This window comes from Microtus ochrogaster, chromosome 18 (assembly GCF_000317375.1).
Source record: "Microtus ochrogaster isolate Prairie Vole_2 chromosome 18, MicOch1.0, whole genome shotgun sequence".
Classification (NCBI taxonomy): Eukaryota; Metazoa; Chordata; class Mammalia; order Rodentia; family Cricetidae; genus Microtus; species Microtus ochrogaster.
In genome coordinates, this window is record NC_022020.1 from 60,923,882 (window position 1) to 60,942,270 (window position 18,389).

The 18,389-nt window shown below is 46.5% G+C and overlaps 2 protein-coding genes across 6 annotated transcripts in view; one reads left to right on the forward strand and one right to left on the reverse strand.

Annotated features, from left to right (window-relative positions):
- Window positions 1-3,182, forward strand: part of Hdhd2 (haloacid dehalogenase like hydrolase domain containing 2) — a 24,881-nt gene extending 21,699 nt beyond the window's left edge. For all 5 annotated transcript variants that reach the window (XM_005356281.3, XM_013349571.2, XM_005356282.3 and 2 more), the window contains one exon: window positions 1,864-3,182. In XM_005356281.3, the coding sequence (XP_005356338.1) occupies window positions 1,864-1,967 (104 nt within the window). In that variant the 3' untranslated portion in view covers window positions 1,968-3,182. The remainder of the gene's footprint in view (window positions 1-1,863) is intronic.
- Window positions 3,183-7,557: 4,375 nt separating this feature from the next.
- The window catches only part of Katnal2 (katanin catalytic subunit A1 like 2), a 52,769-nt gene continuing 41,937 nt past the window's right edge, over window positions 7,558-18,389 (reverse strand). Inside the window, exons 12-14 of the mRNA XM_026783376.1 lie at window positions 10,265-10,427; window positions 8,967-9,069; window positions 7,558-8,076 (exon numbers count right to left, since the gene is read on the reverse strand). Coding sequence (XP_026639177.1) covers window positions 7,937-8,076; window positions 8,967-9,069; window positions 10,265-10,427 — 406 coding nt within the window. The 3' untranslated portion in view covers window positions 7,558-7,936. The remainder of the gene's footprint in view (window positions 8,077-8,966; window positions 9,070-10,264; window positions 10,428-18,389) is intronic.

The following is an 18,389-nucleotide window of genomic DNA, read 5'->3' on the forward strand; positions in this document are numbered from 1 at the left end:
GGAGAGTGAGAGAGTCTCAGCGGCTATTGGCTGGAGGAGCGGAAGGACCTCCCGCAACATAGGATAACTGCTATTAGTCCATGAATATTTCCTTTTTAGCGAATATCTACCAGCCACCTACTGGATCTGTGTAGTACCGTGAATGGCCCATCTGCCCCAGCTGGTCTGTCAGCAGCCTATCTCCGCTGCATCAAGTTAGTCCTAAAGAAATAAAGCAACTCTAGCCCTCACGAGAACAGGCCATTCGTACTGTTGATCTTAGAAAAACTAAGAGGAAGCCCATCATTCTAATCCACGGTAACAGCTGGCGCAGATGACTTTGAATACAGTGCAGTAGACAAGCACTAGCTATCCCAGAATTTAAAATTACTCTGAACATGTAAATCCATATTCAGTAAGAAGTGCTTTTCGTGGACTGTCTTGAGCAATGTTGCTTCTTAGTGGTAGCATATGGTCAGTTTTGTATGCTCAGCTGTTGGATAAAAGGACTTCTGACTTGTCCTAACCAGAATTTATTTCCGTTTAGGATGTGAAATACTGATACAGAGAACTGTGAGTGATTGTCTTACAGCACACAGGCGCGGGCCGCTGCTGTGAATGGGGCAGGTGGCTTTCTGCCTCATTCCTTCAGCCACCATTACTGAGCACCTGCTCTGTGCCAGACACATAGCGTGGGCAACAACTAGACACAGACCTTCGCCACTGTGTCACTGAAACCCTCGTACTAACTGCTCTAGCAGGAGCACTCCAGAAGCCTATGGCCTTAGAACACTGGATCTAGAAAGTAGGTGGATAGTCAGTCACTGACATGCCAAGTAGGAACTGCCTTCAAGTTTGCTGTCAGCAGGACTTAGCTGAAAAGTTAAGCAGTAGTTTGCCGTGTGGAGCTAGCACCTTGAGAGGGGCAGTGAGTGAGATATGTGTTAATCACCTTTACACCTTTGATGTTAAGTGTAGTTAGGAAGAACTCCAGCAGGACAGAACGGGAACCACCCGCTGACGGATCAGGGAACTGCTGAACACAGGTCTGTTCTGTGAGGGAAGCTGACTAAATTCAGGCAGAGAAACCCTGGTAAAGTTGAAGAATAAATAGAGGTCATAGAAGAGGAGACAGAAATGCGCTGCAGTCATGCAGGCCACAGGCAAGCGGCAGGCACTCTCCTCTCACTGAGGGTGGAGCCTAGCTACCTATTTTTCCTCTTCCTTCCCTGTCTTCTCTCCTGCCCATTTTTTAAAGACATATTTAGGGAATGCTTTCCATGCGGCCATCATGATATTAGGTGATAAGAATTCATTGGGGTGCAGAGCAGATATAATCCCTGCTCCCAGAAAACACAGCCCCTATTGCTGTGAGTCATTAAACAAGTGGGTAACAAATTGTAAGCATAGTGGAGACAACCGGATGCTAGTTGGGAGGGGAGGGAGGGAGAGTGATGAAGAGGGGCCTTGCTGTAAAACCTCCCCCACGGCCCCTGCAGGGACTGATGAATTTGAGAGCCCCAAGTTAGGTGGCGGGCCTGCACTTGGCCTATGCTTTATATCTAAGTCTCCTATTTTAAAACTCGTTGATTTAAATCAGCAGCCCATCTTTAGGACTGAAGGTCGAAAGAAGATGGTTCAGTGATGTGAAGGGAACCTCAGCTGTGAGGTGACCCCATACCTAGAGCTAACCTTTGTGAGCGATCAGAAGGCCTGGGAAAGTGATGAATGTGACCATCCTGAACTGCCCCCTTATCTCCTGAAGCCTCAGGGGAGAGTGCTTTGGGGGAGATGGAGCCTCTGGTAATATAGGGGTGCTCCTGGGTGTGCTGAACCTGGCATTCTAGCTGTAACTTTTGTTCACTGACTTTGCCTTCATTGCAGGGAAATATCGAGCCGCAGATGAAGAAAAAATTAATCCACCTCCCTACTTAACTTGCGAGAGCTTCCCTCACGCTGTGGACCACATTCTGCAGAATCTCCTGTGAACCCACATCTTCCATCATCTGGACTGGATGGATCCCTTTCTAACACAGTGGCACCAGTAGACAGCGCCATCCAGTGCTGATCCCATGGGACCTTCTTGATTGTGCATTAATTAGAAAGAGGGTATTGAATTGCAGCCAGCCCTAAGCCTTGCTAATCTCTTTTGTTTTGTTTTGTAAAAGAAGATGAGACCCAAAGAAAGGGAGAGTCGAGATTTTGTGCCATTCCTGTTAAAATATTCATCAGGCTCACTGGGCTGGGGGGAGCCGCTTGTACGGGAGTGGAGGAGCAGTCCTCACTTCTCTTCTGGAAATGGGATCCTCTGAGCAAGGTACGTCACACAGGGATGCACTGGAAGGTGCATTAGGCTGCCAGCGAGATGCAGAGTTCAACTCTGAAGCCCAGCAGAAGAGCCAAGAAGAATGCAAGACAGAAGCAGCGTGGCAAGTCCTTCTGCTGAGATCCTGTGAAGCTGCTCTAGCAGATGTGGAAAGGAAATCTTCCACAGTATTCCCAGCACAGATGACTTCTTTTTCTCTTCATTAGCCAGAGATGACTAATTTAAATTTAGAACCCGAATTTAATTTAAAATAATATTTCCATTAATAACCTATTCATTGCAGATACCTATTATACTGTGTAACAGTTGTTTTGGAAATTTTATGTAAAATTAAAACTATCAGTATTTTACAGATGTTTTAATTAGACATTGTTATTAACAGGAACGGTGCAGAAACTAAAATCAAGCCTTTAATGTCTTATAGACCGTGCATTTTTGAAGTTAGTGTCCACTGGGGACCTATTAACTGTACATTTGCAAGATTTCATTATTTTTGCCTCTGACACTATGGGAGAAATCTTGTAGGAGCTATTGGGACAGATTCAAGCTTTTATGTACTTCTTACTACAGTGGTAAAATGAGATCTCGTCTCGGCGCCTGGATTATTCTTCTCATGTTAAACCCACCCAAACGAAGGAGACTAAGTAGGTAATGATTTTCCCAATGCATTTGCATGCTGTGCTAATCCGAGGCCGTGGCAATTGTTTCCCAGGGCTCTTGGGCATTGAATTATTAGAATGTAATTGTGCATCATTGCTGTGCTCACCTTATTGAGGCACACACTGATGTTAATGAGCCTCAGGCTCTGATGCTTGTTTAGAGATCAACTCTGTCTTGGATGGAAGGGAACAAAGCTAAATAAATGTACTTTAGTGAGTGCTTCCTTCTTTTCTGCAAATGCCCCCAACTTAGTGCTTACACACTGTCAGGTGCAGGTGACAGTGTGACCTGATTGCCACGCCCAGTCAGAAGGAAGTGTGGAGTGGCTGGGGGTACAGCTGCAAGCAAGAGTAAGTCACCTTGCCCCTCCCCACACAGTATTGTGGGAGCCCATATTCAGCCTAGAGAACCCGCAAGGGCTGAGGTTGGTCTTCAGGGTCAGATGCTGTGCTGCACAGACCTCAGGAAGAGCTGCATGTGGGTAACAGCTCAGCCAGTGAGAAAGTAGCACTGCCCTGGCACCTGGGCAAGGGGCCACATCCATCTGTGGTCCGGGATTGGGGTGCCAGGGGCAGTTCTTTGCTCAGGAGTCATATTCTGTAGCTGCTGTGCACTGACGCTGTGCTGCCTTCGGTTATTGTGGGAAATAGTAAGACTAGAAGACAAGGCTTTTACCCTAAGGGGCTTTCTAGTTGAGAACCTAGGGAGACTATACCGAAGGTCACTAGAACACAGGACTCCTGTGCTCTCTGGTGACAGCCCCACCTGCAAGATGGAGTGCAGCCTCACGGCTTCCTGCCCAGGCCATCTTGTAACAGTGCCCTCAAGCCGTCCCACATCTCTTCACTGAGCAAGACTGAGTCCTTCTTTTTATGTCTGCTGACACACAGACAACTGAACCAGTGGAAATGAACTGAATATCCCAGGAATGTAGTGCTTGGAGGCTCACTGTGGATGGAGAGGAAACGGTGGAGCTGATGCTCTGGAGACAGACAGAGCTAAAGCCAAGGTCAAGCTCATGATAGGTCACGTGGATCGTGGCCACAGGATGGGAGGGACCTCAGCCAGGCATCCAGCCTGAAGAAGCAGCTTGCTCTAGTGTCCCTGAGGACCATGGGAATCTGAGTTCGGAGTGTTTCTGTAACATAATTAACACACATTAGGGCTTGTTCACTGGCCTTTCCAGCAGTCCAGGATAGCTCAGAAGCTTGTTATCTTAGACTTGCTAGAAACACTGCAGTAAGGGTCTCGGCAGTCTCTTGGCCTCCTGCAGGAAATGTAACCAAGTGTTTAAGGGGCTTCCTCCACCAGCTGTCTGAGTTTTCCTTGCTGCTGTGACAAAATGCCTTGATAAAAGAAACTGGAGGGGGCTGGAGAGAGGGCTTTGCCATTAAAGGCACACAACCAAAAATATGAAAGAAACTGGAGGGAGGGCGGTTTTAGCTTATAGCTCACAGTACAAGTCCTTGGTAGGGGATTCAAGGCAGCAGGAGCTTGAAGCAGCGACCCTCCATACATCCCCACTCAAAGAATGCACCGTACCTTGCAAGGGCCTTTGTCCATTTTACACAATCCAGGATCTCAGCCAGGAAATTGTGCCACCCTGAACACACACTTCTCACCACCTCAGATCAAGATAATCCCCCACCGACAGCCCAGAGTGACTCCAGATTCCATTGGGACAGCACTAGTCCCACACAGGCCACCTCAGAATTAAAGGGTTATGCTGTGCTGACGCAAAAGACTGGATCCACACTGGTTTAGTCACTATCTTCTAGGCCAGCAAATGGACGAGACGATAATAGGAGAGTGGAAAGGTGCAGAAGATAGGGCATGATAGGAATCGACGGTTGTCACGAGCACGGAACACACTGGCGGAGTGGGAGTCCAGTAGTGGCCGGGTTTCTGTCGCTCCTGACTCACACAGCTAGAGGCTGGGTTCTGCCTGCCTGACACACCACATCTATCATGACAGAGGCCAGCCCACTGTGATGGCTCTGCACAGAAAAGGGGCCACCCCATTGTGACAGGTCCACAGATGTCCCCAGGTGTGATGTCAGGTGCTACCTTGGAATGATAGCTCTGTCGCTTCTCCCTTAATCCCACACTTTCAAACTCCAGCATCCTGGAGGGCAGGGAAGGTGGAAACACCCTGTATTTATTATGTTCAGTTAGCTTTGGATCAGCGGTTCCAGTAACATGAAATTAAAGTCCTTAGGCACCTGCAGTAAAAAATTTTTAAAACTGCATTAATCTATTTGACCAAAACAGCCCTTCCTGAGTGGCAGAATGAATCCCTTCTTGATATCACAGTCATTTGTGTGGAGCCATGTTTACATTATCATGTTTGTTTGTCATCAATCACAAAGATGTTTCTCCACAGAAATTCATGAGGGAGGGCTTTGCTGGCTTTTTATGATAGCAGCCATCAAGGCCTCCTAGCTAAAAGCACATTTCTGTCTTTAAGAGGCAGCTGTGAGGCGCCAGATCAAAAATCATATGAACTGCATAGGTCACTAACAACTTTGAGTAGCTTCTAGTGTTTACTTTCATGTCATAGGCATTGGAACTGTTTTTGTGACTGACGTGCCTGAGAAATTTGTATTTATTAGATGCTTGCTGTGGCTAAAGCAGAAGGAAGACAGCAGGCACAGCTCTGTCTCCTAAGATGAGTGTCCACAAGTCAGGGCATTGAGGCATATAAAAATAAACCTAGCCATACAAAGGACTCTGACATAGTCAAAGCAATGGTAGACTTCCTATATAGAGTGCAGAAGCTGGGCGCTTGGGAACAATTTCCATAACTTCTGGGGTTCAGGTAGCTGTTGGCCTACACTGTTTTAAAGAACATCTTATTAAATCAGCAGGAATGAAAAAGAACCTCAAACCACAGTCCCTTTCATCTGAGTAGGACACTCAGAGTCACAGCTGCTGGATACAGTGCAAGCAGCTGGTAAGAGATGAAGAAGACAACCATCGACAAAAAGGCTGGGTTTGCTGGTGTGGTCCACTTAGACGTCTACAGGATGCGAGAGATACAGGAGCAAGGGTGACTAACCCCAGTTGCCACCATTTGAGGATGATGTTCAGAGGCAAGTCACTCGCCACTGTTTCTGGGAAGATTAGACCTGGCAGATGTTGGGTCTGAGCTGTAGACCTGGCAGATGTTGAGTTTGAGCTGACTCACTACTGTGTCCTTCAGAGAGAACTGGCCCTCACCAGTTCACCCTCTCCACCTCTGCCTCATACTCTACCTAGCACACTTGACTCATGTGGTATCAGTTTCCTTGCTACCATAGGCTATAGTGTTGTGAACTCTGATTTATAACAGATAACAACAAAATATCCCACATGTTGGATTAACTTAAATTTTATTTATACCAACTACGAAGAAGTCAACTTCTCATACAATTTCATATATATGTATATGCATATATATATGTATATAATGTGCATATAATCTTTTTTAAGCATACCTATGTTCTAGAGACTAGAGGACAACCTCAGATGTCACCTCAGAAACATCACTCACCCCCTTTGAGGCAGGATCTCATTGACCTGGAGCTCACCAAATAGCCTAGCCTGCCTGGCCAGTGAGCCAGGGTTTCCTCCCTCTCATGCTAATTTGAAGCTTGTACCCTAGACCTGGCATTTTTATGTGAATGCTAGGGTCAAACTCAGGTCCTCATATTTGTAAGGCGAGGCAGCTGAGCTATCTTCCCAACCCTTTGACCCACTAAAAAAATAACTATAGGCCCTTCTATATAGTTGAGAGAACATCTCAGAAGAGCTGGGTGACAGGGAGGTGGGCTGCACACCACTCTGCTAAGAATGTCTTGGTTTTACAATCATCAGCTCACGCAGCTGCAGTCACTTGTACACGGCTGCCAAGACTGGGCCTATTGCTGGGTGGTGGCACACACCTTTAATCCCAGCACTCGGGAGGCAGAGGCAGGTGGATCTCTGTGAGTTTGAGGCCAGCCTGGTCTACAGAGTGAGTTCCAGAACATCCAGGGCTCTGCTACACAGAGAAAACTCGTTTCGGGGTTGGGGTGGGGGAGAGACTGGGACTATCAATCAGTCATGGATTGGGGAGGGGCTTATGAGTCTCTGCCCTTCCCTGGGTAGCTACTGTTTATTGATGAATGCTATGGGGTATCATTATACTCAGTCATATGCCCACGGATGAGCCAGCCCAGCAGCTCCAGTGGATAGTTCTGTACTCAGAAGCCCTGAGTAGCCAGGACAGGAGAATGGAGATTTCCCTTTATTCCCTGGGAAAACAGACGTTAAGGGCTTGGTGGCAGGACAGTGGTCATGGTGGTCAGCTAGAGCAAGAGGGACTGAAAAGAGTGGGCTGGGCATCTATGGTGATCTCCTTCCCCTAGAGCAGAGGGGGTGGGAAACAGTCACATGAGGTGTTCCGCTGTTTAGAAAAGCATACTGCCGGATGTGTTTGGGAAGCACTTTAACCCTGATCCTCGGGAGGCAGAGGCAGGGGGATCTCTGTGAGTTCAAAGCCAGTCTGGTCTACGAAGTGAATTCCAAGCCAGTCAGCACTACACAATGAGACCCTGTGGTGGAGGAAAGAAAGGGAGGGAGGGAGAGAGGGAAGAAGGGAGGGAGGGGATACTGATAGTACCTGACAGGCTTGACAATGTGAAATTAAGAACAGAGACTAAGAAAACACTTTTCTTCAAAATGAAGACTTCAGTTCACAAATAAGGAATACCACAAGAAACTTCTTCAAATTTTTATAGTGGAATTGTAAGAAACCCTCCATTGCCTGACCCACACATTCATGACCAAAGCCTTCACTTTGCTGACATCCATGACACAAGATCTCGTCTCCAAAATAACACATTTGTCCAGATTCATCCAGCGTTCAAGAAAAATCTCCTCCCTTCCAGCCCAGTCACACGGTGGAGGCTCTCGCTGCCTCTGGCCAGGTCAGGCTGAGAGCAGTTTTATTTACACAGACTCAAACTCCTTTTGCCAGGCCAAGTATCTCTCAGTCAGATTCTTCGCTGAAGGCTTGGTGTGAGCCAACACATCCAAAAAGTCCTCCGTGGTCACGGTATCCAGCTGGATCACAGGGAAATTGCTGCTCTCTAGACAAAAAGGCAACAGTCAAGGTGCGGTGCGGCACCTCCCGGTGACAAGGGTTCTTGACAGGTTACTGGGCCAGGTCTGGAGACTGCACAATATCCCGTTCTTTTTTTTTTTGTTGTTGTTTTGTTTTTCGAGACAGGGTTTCTCTGTGGCTTTGGAGCCTGTCCTGGAATTAGCTCTGTAGACCAGGCTGGTCTTGAACTCACAGAGATCCGCCTGCCTCTGCCTCCTGAGTGTTGGGATTAAAGGCGTGTACCACCATCGCCCGGCTCCCATTCTTGATGGCTAATGCAGCTCAAACTCACATCTGAAGAGGGCTGTGGGGGACCTTTCTAAAGTGTAACAGAGGCTTTCAGCCCTGACACCCCAGCTACCCCACCACCCTGCCTCCAAAAGGGACTTAAATATAGTTATCAAATTACTGTTTACTATTTACACACTATCTCAGATAAATCTCACCCCATGTCAGCATGGGCCAGGAAGAAAAAAAAAAAAAACAGCAGTGGGAATCTTGCAGCAGAGGATGCAGCTGAGTACGTGGTGGGTGATGATTTCACCAGAGAGCACACAAATGTTAAAAGCCACAGAGCCTGGAAAACCAGGCTCCAGGCTCCACCTGCTGGTCAGAGTGGGTAGGACTCCTGCACACAAAGCAAGCACTCTGCCACTAACTGAGTCCTAGAATTTGGATTCTGAGACGGGGTCTTGTTAAATTGCTCAGGCTAGCCATGAGTTCACCATGTAACCCAAGGTGCCCTTAAACTTGATCCTGCCTCAGGTCCCAAGTGGCTGGGAGTACAAGCATGCACCATCACACCCCTCCAAGAGCTGGAATACATGGGCACAAATTTCTCTACCATGCTGCCATCGCTGTGGGTCCCAGCCATACCTGACTGGTGACTTTCGAGCACACTGAAGATCTTTCTCACGGGCCGCATGGCTGCCTCCCTGCAGACCAGCTTAATGTCGGAGCCTGAGTAGCCCTCCGTCTCCTGAGAGAGCCACAAAGCCAGGGTCAGTCAGCAGGCAGAAGGCTGGCGTCCGACTCGCTCTTGTAGGCAGATCCAGTAGCAGAGCACTGGCTTACAATTTTGTCATGCCTGTTCACTATGTCAGCAATGGACGGAGAGGAGATGCTAACACGCCCAGCAAACTGGCCATCTGGGCGAGAGCTTCCTCATACCTTCGAAGACGTTGTGAGATGCCAGTTGGAAGACTGGATCACCCAGAGTTGCCTAGTGGGGCCCTTACCCCAAGTCCACATTGGCTAAAGTGGGCATTTTGTTCTTGTGTTGAACAAGGCCATTCTTGTTTTGAGGGACTTTAGAAAGCATTAGGCTAAGAGTCTACCCAAAGCAGAGATCCTGGGAACGGATGCCCGTGGTAGCTGTTCTTGGCTGTAAACTTGACTGCATCTGGGCTTAACTAAAACTGAAGCAGCTGCGTGTATCTGTGAGGGATATTTTCTTAATGAAATCATTTGAAGTGGGAAGAACCACCTTTAAAATTCAGCTGTTTCAAGGTGATGCCCTCAGTCAGCATCACGCCTTCTGCTGGCAGCCTATTCAAGGCCATGAGGGAGGAAGCTGGCTCTCTGTCAGCTAGTCCTCACTAGCAAATCCATTCTTTCACTGGATGAGAGAACTATCAACTACCTCTTGGGAATTCTGGAGTATTCTGAAGACATCCAGCCCCATGGTCTGAATTGTGGGCCTTACTTTGATAGACAGACATTGTTGAAGTAGCTAGATCATAGGATGTAAGCCATTCTAATAAATCCCCTTCATATGTGTATACACACGCACATATATATCGAATATACATGTACTCATTTTATAAGTTCTGTTCCTCCCGAGAACCCTGATTTATACAATAACCAGAGAGCATTAACAAGATACTTACCTTGAGCTTTCCTTTGCAAAGGGTTCATCAGTTCATTGCTCACAATAACCCACTGTGAGTCTTAGAAATGGAGTAACTGGGTTCCGGGAGTACGTGAGGTCCCTAGGGTCTCACAGCTGATGTGCTGCAGGGCCAGGATTTGACCGTAGGCTCTCTGAATCTGGACCCATGCCACTCCCCGCAGCTTCTGCTTTCTGGAGCCCAGTCTCCCGCAGCCCATTCTTTCATGAGGAGGGCTCCTCTGCCCTCCTGGGCAGCTCGGAGGCTCCCTCTAAGGCTGCCCACCTGACTCAGCACGCTGTACTCCAGCTCTGTGCGCAGCTCCAGGGCATGGCTCTTGCTCACAGGGGGCAGCCAGTGGCAGATCATGGCCTGTCTGGCCTCTTGGCTGGGGAGATCAACCAGAATCCTCTTCTCCAGGCGCCGCAACATGGCACAGTCCAGCTCCCTGTATCACAAGAGGACAGGAAATGGATGGAGCAGCAAACAGTGCTTCACACAGACAGAAGATAGATTTCTCACACTTGTTTGTGTGTTTGTGTGTTTGGTGTGGGGGTACACGGCACATGTGAGGAAGTCAAAGGTCAGATTTTAGAAGTTAGCCAGGAATGTGCCTAAGCTAATAGGCCAAGCAGTGTTTTAATTAATACAGTTTCTCAGTGGTTATATCAGGTCTGGGCAGCTGGGAACCAACAAGCAGTCTCTGCCTACAGAGAAGATTAGTCTAGAAGACCAACAGCCCAATACCAGGGGTTTCAGAGAACATAACAGAGGCATCTCATGCAGAAGACACTCGATGGGATGTTCCACATTCCTAGTAAAAGGTTTTCTGCATTTGAAATGATAATGAGACCTAATGTTTAAACAGAGTTTACTAAAAGACTGTTCCAAGCATTTTTATAGATGCTAACTCACTTGCAACACCATGAGGCTGTGCTATTGTCGCCTGCATTTTGAAGATGAGGAAAGAAAGGCTTTCAAAGGGTAAGTAGCTCCCCTGAGCTACTGATGACTCAGGACTGGCAGTATGACTTGGAAAACTGAGGCTGGCACGGTTCTCTACCCACTGACTCCCAAGCTGCCTCATGGTAAGAATTCAGAAGACCAAGAACAAAACAGAGTGGCAAAAGTTTCCAGAGAGAAAAGACAAGTGACATACAATGGATTAGACATAACACTTCTCAAGCCGCACACGGCAGTGCATAGCTGTGATTCCAGAATGTGGGAAGCTGAAGGGAGACAATCAAGTGGTCAAGATTAGCCTGAGCTACACAGCAAGTTCTGGGCCAGCTTAGGCAGCAAAACAAGATCAGGTCTAATTAAAAACACCAACAACAAACTTTATCCATAGCAATGTGAGATGTTAAAAGAGACCAAGGCCTTTAAAATTCAGAGGAAACAATATTTCTAATAAAAAAAATCTATATCTTGATCAAGCACTCTAGGTAATTTCAACAAGTGAAGTCTAAATGACAAAACAAAGCAAAGCTGGGCAGGATCCAAGCACCAGAGGATCTGACACAGAAGGTAAGGGAACCACCAGGGTGACGAGGCTAGAGCTCAGGGTCCCCTCTGCACACGAGGTGCACAGGACCTGGCATGAAGGTTCTAGAAGAGAAGACATATATGCAAGGAGAAGAATTTGACAGAATGGTACATCTGAGGGTATCAAGCAAGTGTTGGTTTGGACAGTACCTAATTCGTGTCCATAGCTCATCCTGAGCGGCTTCTTTAGAGAAAGATCAAGACAACAGGATCACATGGTGGGGGTGGGAAAGCAATTATTCAATATAGATGTCTATATTGATCAACTAATGCCCTAAAGTGAGAGATTTACCTCAAAACTGCTTGTGGGTACAAAATAAGTGCAACTCTCCGACAGCCAGGCCTGATGGATGCACTCTTAGCGACATCAATAATCATAGAATCATATGAGGGAGGAAGCAAAGGACAAATGGAATGTGCCCAGAAATCATTCTTTATGCCAATATATTTATATAAAAATGTAACTTGTGGCCACCAGAAAAGACTCCGCCTGGCCCTTGCACTTAGATTTTACACTAGTTATTTGTGTTCTCACGACTCGCTCCTCCTGGTTAGTCAGTACTTGTAGCTCATCAGTGGTCAGATCAACCAGTAAGCATGAGGTGCATAGGACCCCTGCCTGCTGTAAACACAAAACACTATATACCGCTGGCCACACTGAGAGCTACCAAGGGCCTTAGATTAGACCTTCAGGCATTCTCCTCAGGCCTTGACCTTTGTCCTTGCCGTACTGCATGGCCCTGGAACTGAGATCATTCCGAAATTTACAACATGAGGGAACCAAGCACAATACAAGTTTGTTTCTTCAACAGTTACAGTATTTCAAGTTCAAGTTGTCTGGGTACAGTAACAGAAGAGTGAACGTCCACTCAGCAGGCAAATCTTTGCAGTCCATCCATAACCACCATGAAGTAGATGGTCATGACAGGCCTGGGAGAGCAGGCTGAGGAGCCAGCATTGACAGCTCGTGGGCAGCGAGAGCTTCAAGCTCTGTCTTCTACAGTAAGCCCCACATGGAAGACCACCTGCTTACACATGTCCCCAGATGAATCCATTTTCCATTCTAGTTCTGACGTGCTTGCGTATGTGCGTGCGTGCGTGCGTATGTGTGTGTGTGTGTGTGTGTTTACTGGGTACACCACAAGGGAGGAAGGCAGTAACTGGGGTGCTGCTGGCATCTTCGTATTGTTTTCTTTATAGGAACTTCCCACTTTGTCAAAAGGGAAGTCACCGCCTCAAATTCAGAGCAAGTTCTCTGTATGCAGTAAAGGCTTTTGATTTGCTTTATTGTCTATCATAAAAGTTACTAAATACACCAGGCTTGGTGGTACACACCTGCCTATAATTTCAGCACCTGTGAGGTGAGGGAGGCGGAGCATGAGTGGGAGAGAGCCTGATCCACAGAGCAAGTTCAAAGGCAGCCTAAACTCAGAGCAAGACGGCTCTTCTGTCTGCACAGCTCACATGGTCCCGGCAGCATCTCCAGCTCATGGCTACATGAATACAAGTGAGAGACTGTCCCATCTAGTTTCCAGAGGTCAAATGTCACGGACAGTATGTCTTGGATTCCAGCTTCCTCCATCATGCAGATTATTGAGAAATTCCCAAGAAATCCCACTCAGGTGGGTGGGTGAATGCCAACTTTCTTAACCCTGAGCTATTTATAGAGGGCATGATGTGCTTTGTTGAATATTAGAACGTTACGACCATCATTGGTTTAGGCTAATAGGGAGAAGCTGAACCGGCTTGGGCAATGGGAACAAAGCACTGTATTTCCTTTTTTGTTGTTTTTTTATTTTGTTTTGTTTGAGACAGGGTTTCTCTGTGTCCTAGCAGTCCTGGAACTAGCTCTTACAGACCAGTCTGTCCTCGAACTCACAGAGATCCACCTGCCTCTGCCTCCTGAGTGTTGGGATTAAAGGCATGCGCCACCACCACCACTGGGCGAGCATTGTACTATCGTTCTCAGGGAAGATTATGGTAATTGTAAGTTTCAGGACTAATCCTTCAGGTTCCCACAGCAGTGCTTCTGAAGAGAACCTGGAAGATGCACATCCGGGCTTCTCCTATCCGAGAGGCCAGAGAATGAAGCAAGGGAGCCGCAGCAGCGCAGTCTTTGCTGTATGCATGCGTGAGCTAGAAGTTTCACTTCATAGGGGTAAAAATCACCTCACGTTTCCCATTGGTTACTCCCACCCCAAAACACAATATCAGTAACTGAGGGGGAAGATCTGATGGCTCTGACCACAGATGAACTAGAAATCTTGTCTTAAGTAGATATAAAAAGTATTTTTGAATGCACAATGGAACCCTCCTGGAGGCAGAAGCAAAATTCCCAAATGCTAAAATTAAAGAGGCTCAAAGTCAAGACTGGATAGATAAAGTTGAAATTATAGGGAACTTGGGCTATTTGCCTCTTGGTTGCAAAAGGATTAGGTTGTAAAGGCTTCATGTGGGGCAACCAAGAAAGCCTGGGTTCCTCAGAGGTAGAGCCAAGGCTCACAACATAAAGCAAATGCCTTATATGGTTGAAGAACACACGCCCATTATGATAGCGTAGGCTAGGATACCTCCCCATTAGCAATGGAAGTCATCAGCTAAATGAGTCTCTGCCTTGCACTCCGGGGAGAGAAAGTCTTCATGGATAGTTCAAAACTATTGGCCTCATTGTCATCATCCCAGACATCTTAAACTGAGAAGAAAAATTAAGTCAGAAGCTGGACAGTGGTGGCACAGGCCTTTAATCCCAGCACTCAGTAGAAAGAGGCAGGCAGATCTCAGTGAGTTTGAGGCCAACCTGGTCTATAAGAGGTAGTTTCAGGATAGGCTCCAAAGCTATAGAGAAACCCTCTCTCAAAAAACAAAAAAAAAAAAAAAAAAAAAAAAAAGGAAAAGAAAGAAAGAGAAAAATTAAGACAGAGTGGCTCAAAACCCCAGTCAAATTTTCTCTATTAGGGTTCCAATGCATGACTCCCATAAATAGATAGCATCTATGTCATTAATAAAATTACAAAATAACCATTAATAAATTACCATTAATGAATAAACCACTAATAAAATTACATGTAACAGAAAACATGTAAATCTGTAACACTTGTGTATGCCCTGTACTGTGTATGCTATACTTTGACACAGTTAGTACCTGAATCAGCTTCCTAACACCAGCAAGCAGCAAGGGAGACAGTAGAGTCCGCATACCACTCACAGCCCCCCCACCACACACACACCTCGTTTGTACAAGCTACCATAGAGTTAAGTAGACATCTCTAGATGGAATTTGCCTTAATAGCCCTGTTCAGCATTCATTCCCTCTGGACCGCTAGGCCTGAGCCTGTGAATACACAACAATCAAGGCAGGTCAAATTAGCCCTAATTATGCTAAGTTTCTTAGCATCGCTATTACATTAAGTGGTAATATTAAATGTACAACATTTTTTATGCCTCTCTTTGCTCACTCACACATCAGACGACACAGAGAATTGGTTCCTTGCTGCTTCCTTCTGGCCCTCTCCCATGCTCTAGACCAGCCAAGGCAGGTAAGCAAAAGCTATAAGCCAGCTCACTGCTGAGGCAGCGATAAAGAATTGCCGATGCCAGAATGATGCTCTTAGTGAAAGCCGCCCCAACTGTGAGGAATTTGATGTTCAGGACCAACCTCACATGGTTCTGAATTAGTTCTTTTCCCAGGCTAGACTGCTTGGATGAGATCCTGAAGCCAAGGAAAATCTTATTCATCAAGAATATTCCCTCTTCCTAGAAGTTTTCCTTATTAAAGGGATTGGCAGTATGCCACAAAGGAGTTAAAATACAAAGCCCTTTCATCCAGTAATTCCACTCCAGATATCTTTCATAACAACCAGAACTGTACCCAAAGGTGCTGTTTTGTGCATGTGTGCACTGGTTTATGTGTGTACATTCATGTGTTCTGGGGGGTGCATGTAATGTGTGGAGGACATTTATGGGGTGTCATTCTTCTGGCGCAACCCCCGCCCCATTTTGAGGGAGTCTCTCATTGACCTGGAGCTCATTAAGTAGTCTTGGTTGGCTGGTAAGTAAGCCCCAGGGATCCACCTGTCTCCACCTCCCGGCGCTGGGATTATGAGTTCTCACCTGACTGAGCTCTCTCCCTGCTCCCTCCTGTTCACAAAGGCTTATGCAAGGAAGCTCATTTCCCTGTTACTTATGAATAAAGTTTGGGAACGTCATACATGTTGGACAGAAAGGAATGATTAAATGATGGTATAGCCCACGTGTGGGAATTCTGGGCAGCTATTACGAAATCCAATTTTCAAGGATTATTTAATGACACTGGAAATGTTCTCACTATAATGTTAAGTAATGAAACCAAGACACTAGTGGGACCGCACGATGGCACAACCTCTATGGAGGGAAATTTGGCAGCTACACCATAATTCCATGCGCATTACCCTTTTGACCTGGTGGTTTTCCTTCCAGGAACCTATCCCAAAGCTACACTGGTTGAAACAAAAAGTGGCCTATCCATGCCCACTCCTTATTGCCCTACTGTCTGCAATAGCAGCAGAGGAACAACCCTGCTGCCATGCTGATGACAGATTAGATAAACTTTCAGAGATTCACAATGGAGGACTATGTAGCTATAAAGGGAGTAAGGAAGAATTTGTGGCCTTATTTGGAAAGATCTCCAGGAAATTCTGGTATTTTGTTAAGAAAAAAAAAAAAACTCAAACAGAACAATTTCTATGCTGTGCAGTCTTTTGTGTAAGAGATAAATGCAAGATTGTGAGACTACTCCTGTAAAATATGGAGTGCCAGTCACAGGGTCGGACTGTGACTGTCCAGCTGTTATCAGTTGGAAGCCACTCTGGTAAACACATCCCTTTGGTTTCTTTTCCTGTTTGTTTTCAAGACAGGGTCTCACTATGGAACCCTGGCTGTCCTGGAACTCAGGATGCAGAGCAGGCTGACTGGAGTTCACGAAGATCCCCCTGCTTCTGCTTCAGGAGGATTATAGGTGTGTCCAACTGGGCCCAGGACAAATCCTGTTTTGTGATACACATACATTTTATTGGTTCTTTTCCTCTACAGAACTCTGCTACACCCTATAATAACAGATATGCATTTTTTTCAGAACATAGGCATACAAAGACCTGGCTTTCATCTCTTCTACACGATACAAACAGTAATGACAATAATAATAATAATACAATGAAAACATAACAGCACAATGGTATGGCATGACCACTTAGAAACCCTGGCCATGAGCTGTGCAGCATGCGCTCAAGAAAGTGTTTTTCAGAACTCACAGAACTCACCAGAGGCAACACAGCATTCCTGCAATCACAGCAGCCAGGAGGCAGAGGCAGGAAGACCTGGAAATCAAGGTCAGCCTGGGCTGTAAAATAAGATCATACCAAAACAAAAGCCAGAAAGGCAATCACTCACAAAACACCTTGGTGTAGTTCTCAGTTTGGAGAAGTGGGGGAGGGGGCTTTGCTCACTGCTAGTGGTGACACCTGTTTGTCGACATTTTGGGGTAACCAAGCAGCCCCATGGGGTGAGGGACAGCTCCCTTACAGAGAGTGATTCTGGCTGTCGACCAGAAGCAATGATAAAACCGTCACCTCCAGCAATGGGTCATGTCATGGTGAGTACAAAGCCAACAGAAGACAGAGCTGGTATTGCAAGGGAGGAAGAGCAAGAGTGCACCAGGGTCTCTCCAAAGTGTCGTTCTTCCTGAGCAGAACGTGAAAGTTTTATCCAGGCCACCCACACATGCAAGGAGGAAAGCACGCTTAGGGGAAGGCACATTTCTGAGTATACTCGCTAAGGTCCACATCTCTGAGCATGCTCAGTTTAAGGTTATAGGTCAGAGAGTTTTAATCAAAATACAAAGAATAGCTTTAAAGGTTCATTAATACCATTTTAACATATTTTTATGTGTATGAGTGTTTTGGCTACATGTATGTTTATGAACCACGTGTGTGTGTCTGGTATGGGAGAAAGTCAGAAGAGGACGCTGGATCCCCAGGACCGGAGCACAGAGGGTTGTGAGCCACCACATGGGTGCTGGGAATAGAACCTGGGTCCTCTGTAAGAGCAGCAAGTACGCAACCACCGAGGCAACCCTGATGGGGGATGCTAAACCCAGAGAGATGTTCCACAGAGGAACCAGAGCAATACGCCTGAACCCACAGATCAATCGCGGCATCGCCAAAAGCGAGAAAACAAGACAGTGCTCACCTCGGGATGCGATACTGAGGTAACATTTGAAGAAAATTGAACTGAATCAGCCCCATTTTTAGTCTAGAGTACTTAGAGCAGGGAGAAGCACGAAGACAACAGCTGACCCCAGCCAACCAATCGCACAGAACACTGCAGGAGCTACTGAATTCACCTGAAGGGGAGAGCTCTCCATATTTCTGGAGAATGTGTGTGTAAGTCTCTCGAGGTACAGACCTGGCACACTTGTATTAGGAGCCATACAGCCTCACACCCTCCATAGAAAACACCCAGAGCCACCAGGCCACAGAACAAAGGCACAAAAGCAAAAGCAGTTTGGATCCATTTGAAAGTAGCAATCCTTGGAAAGTAGGGGACAAGGACACAAAATAACAGAAAAAATAATAATAATTGCCTGGCCAACGCCCAGTTACTGGGTTGCTGTGTCTGGCTGTGGCAAGGCAGAGGGTACAATCCAGAGCCTTGAAGCATTTATGTGAAACTGGCCTGTTTAGGAATCTGTCCTGTTATCTCTCTTGATTTCTTAGAAGGTTAAGTAACAACTGTCCCAGTTTGGCTGAAAGGAATTTTAACCTGGGTGACCCCATCGTGACTTTAGCTATTGCAACCCCATGTGGAAGCTTCGCACCAATCAATGAGTTCC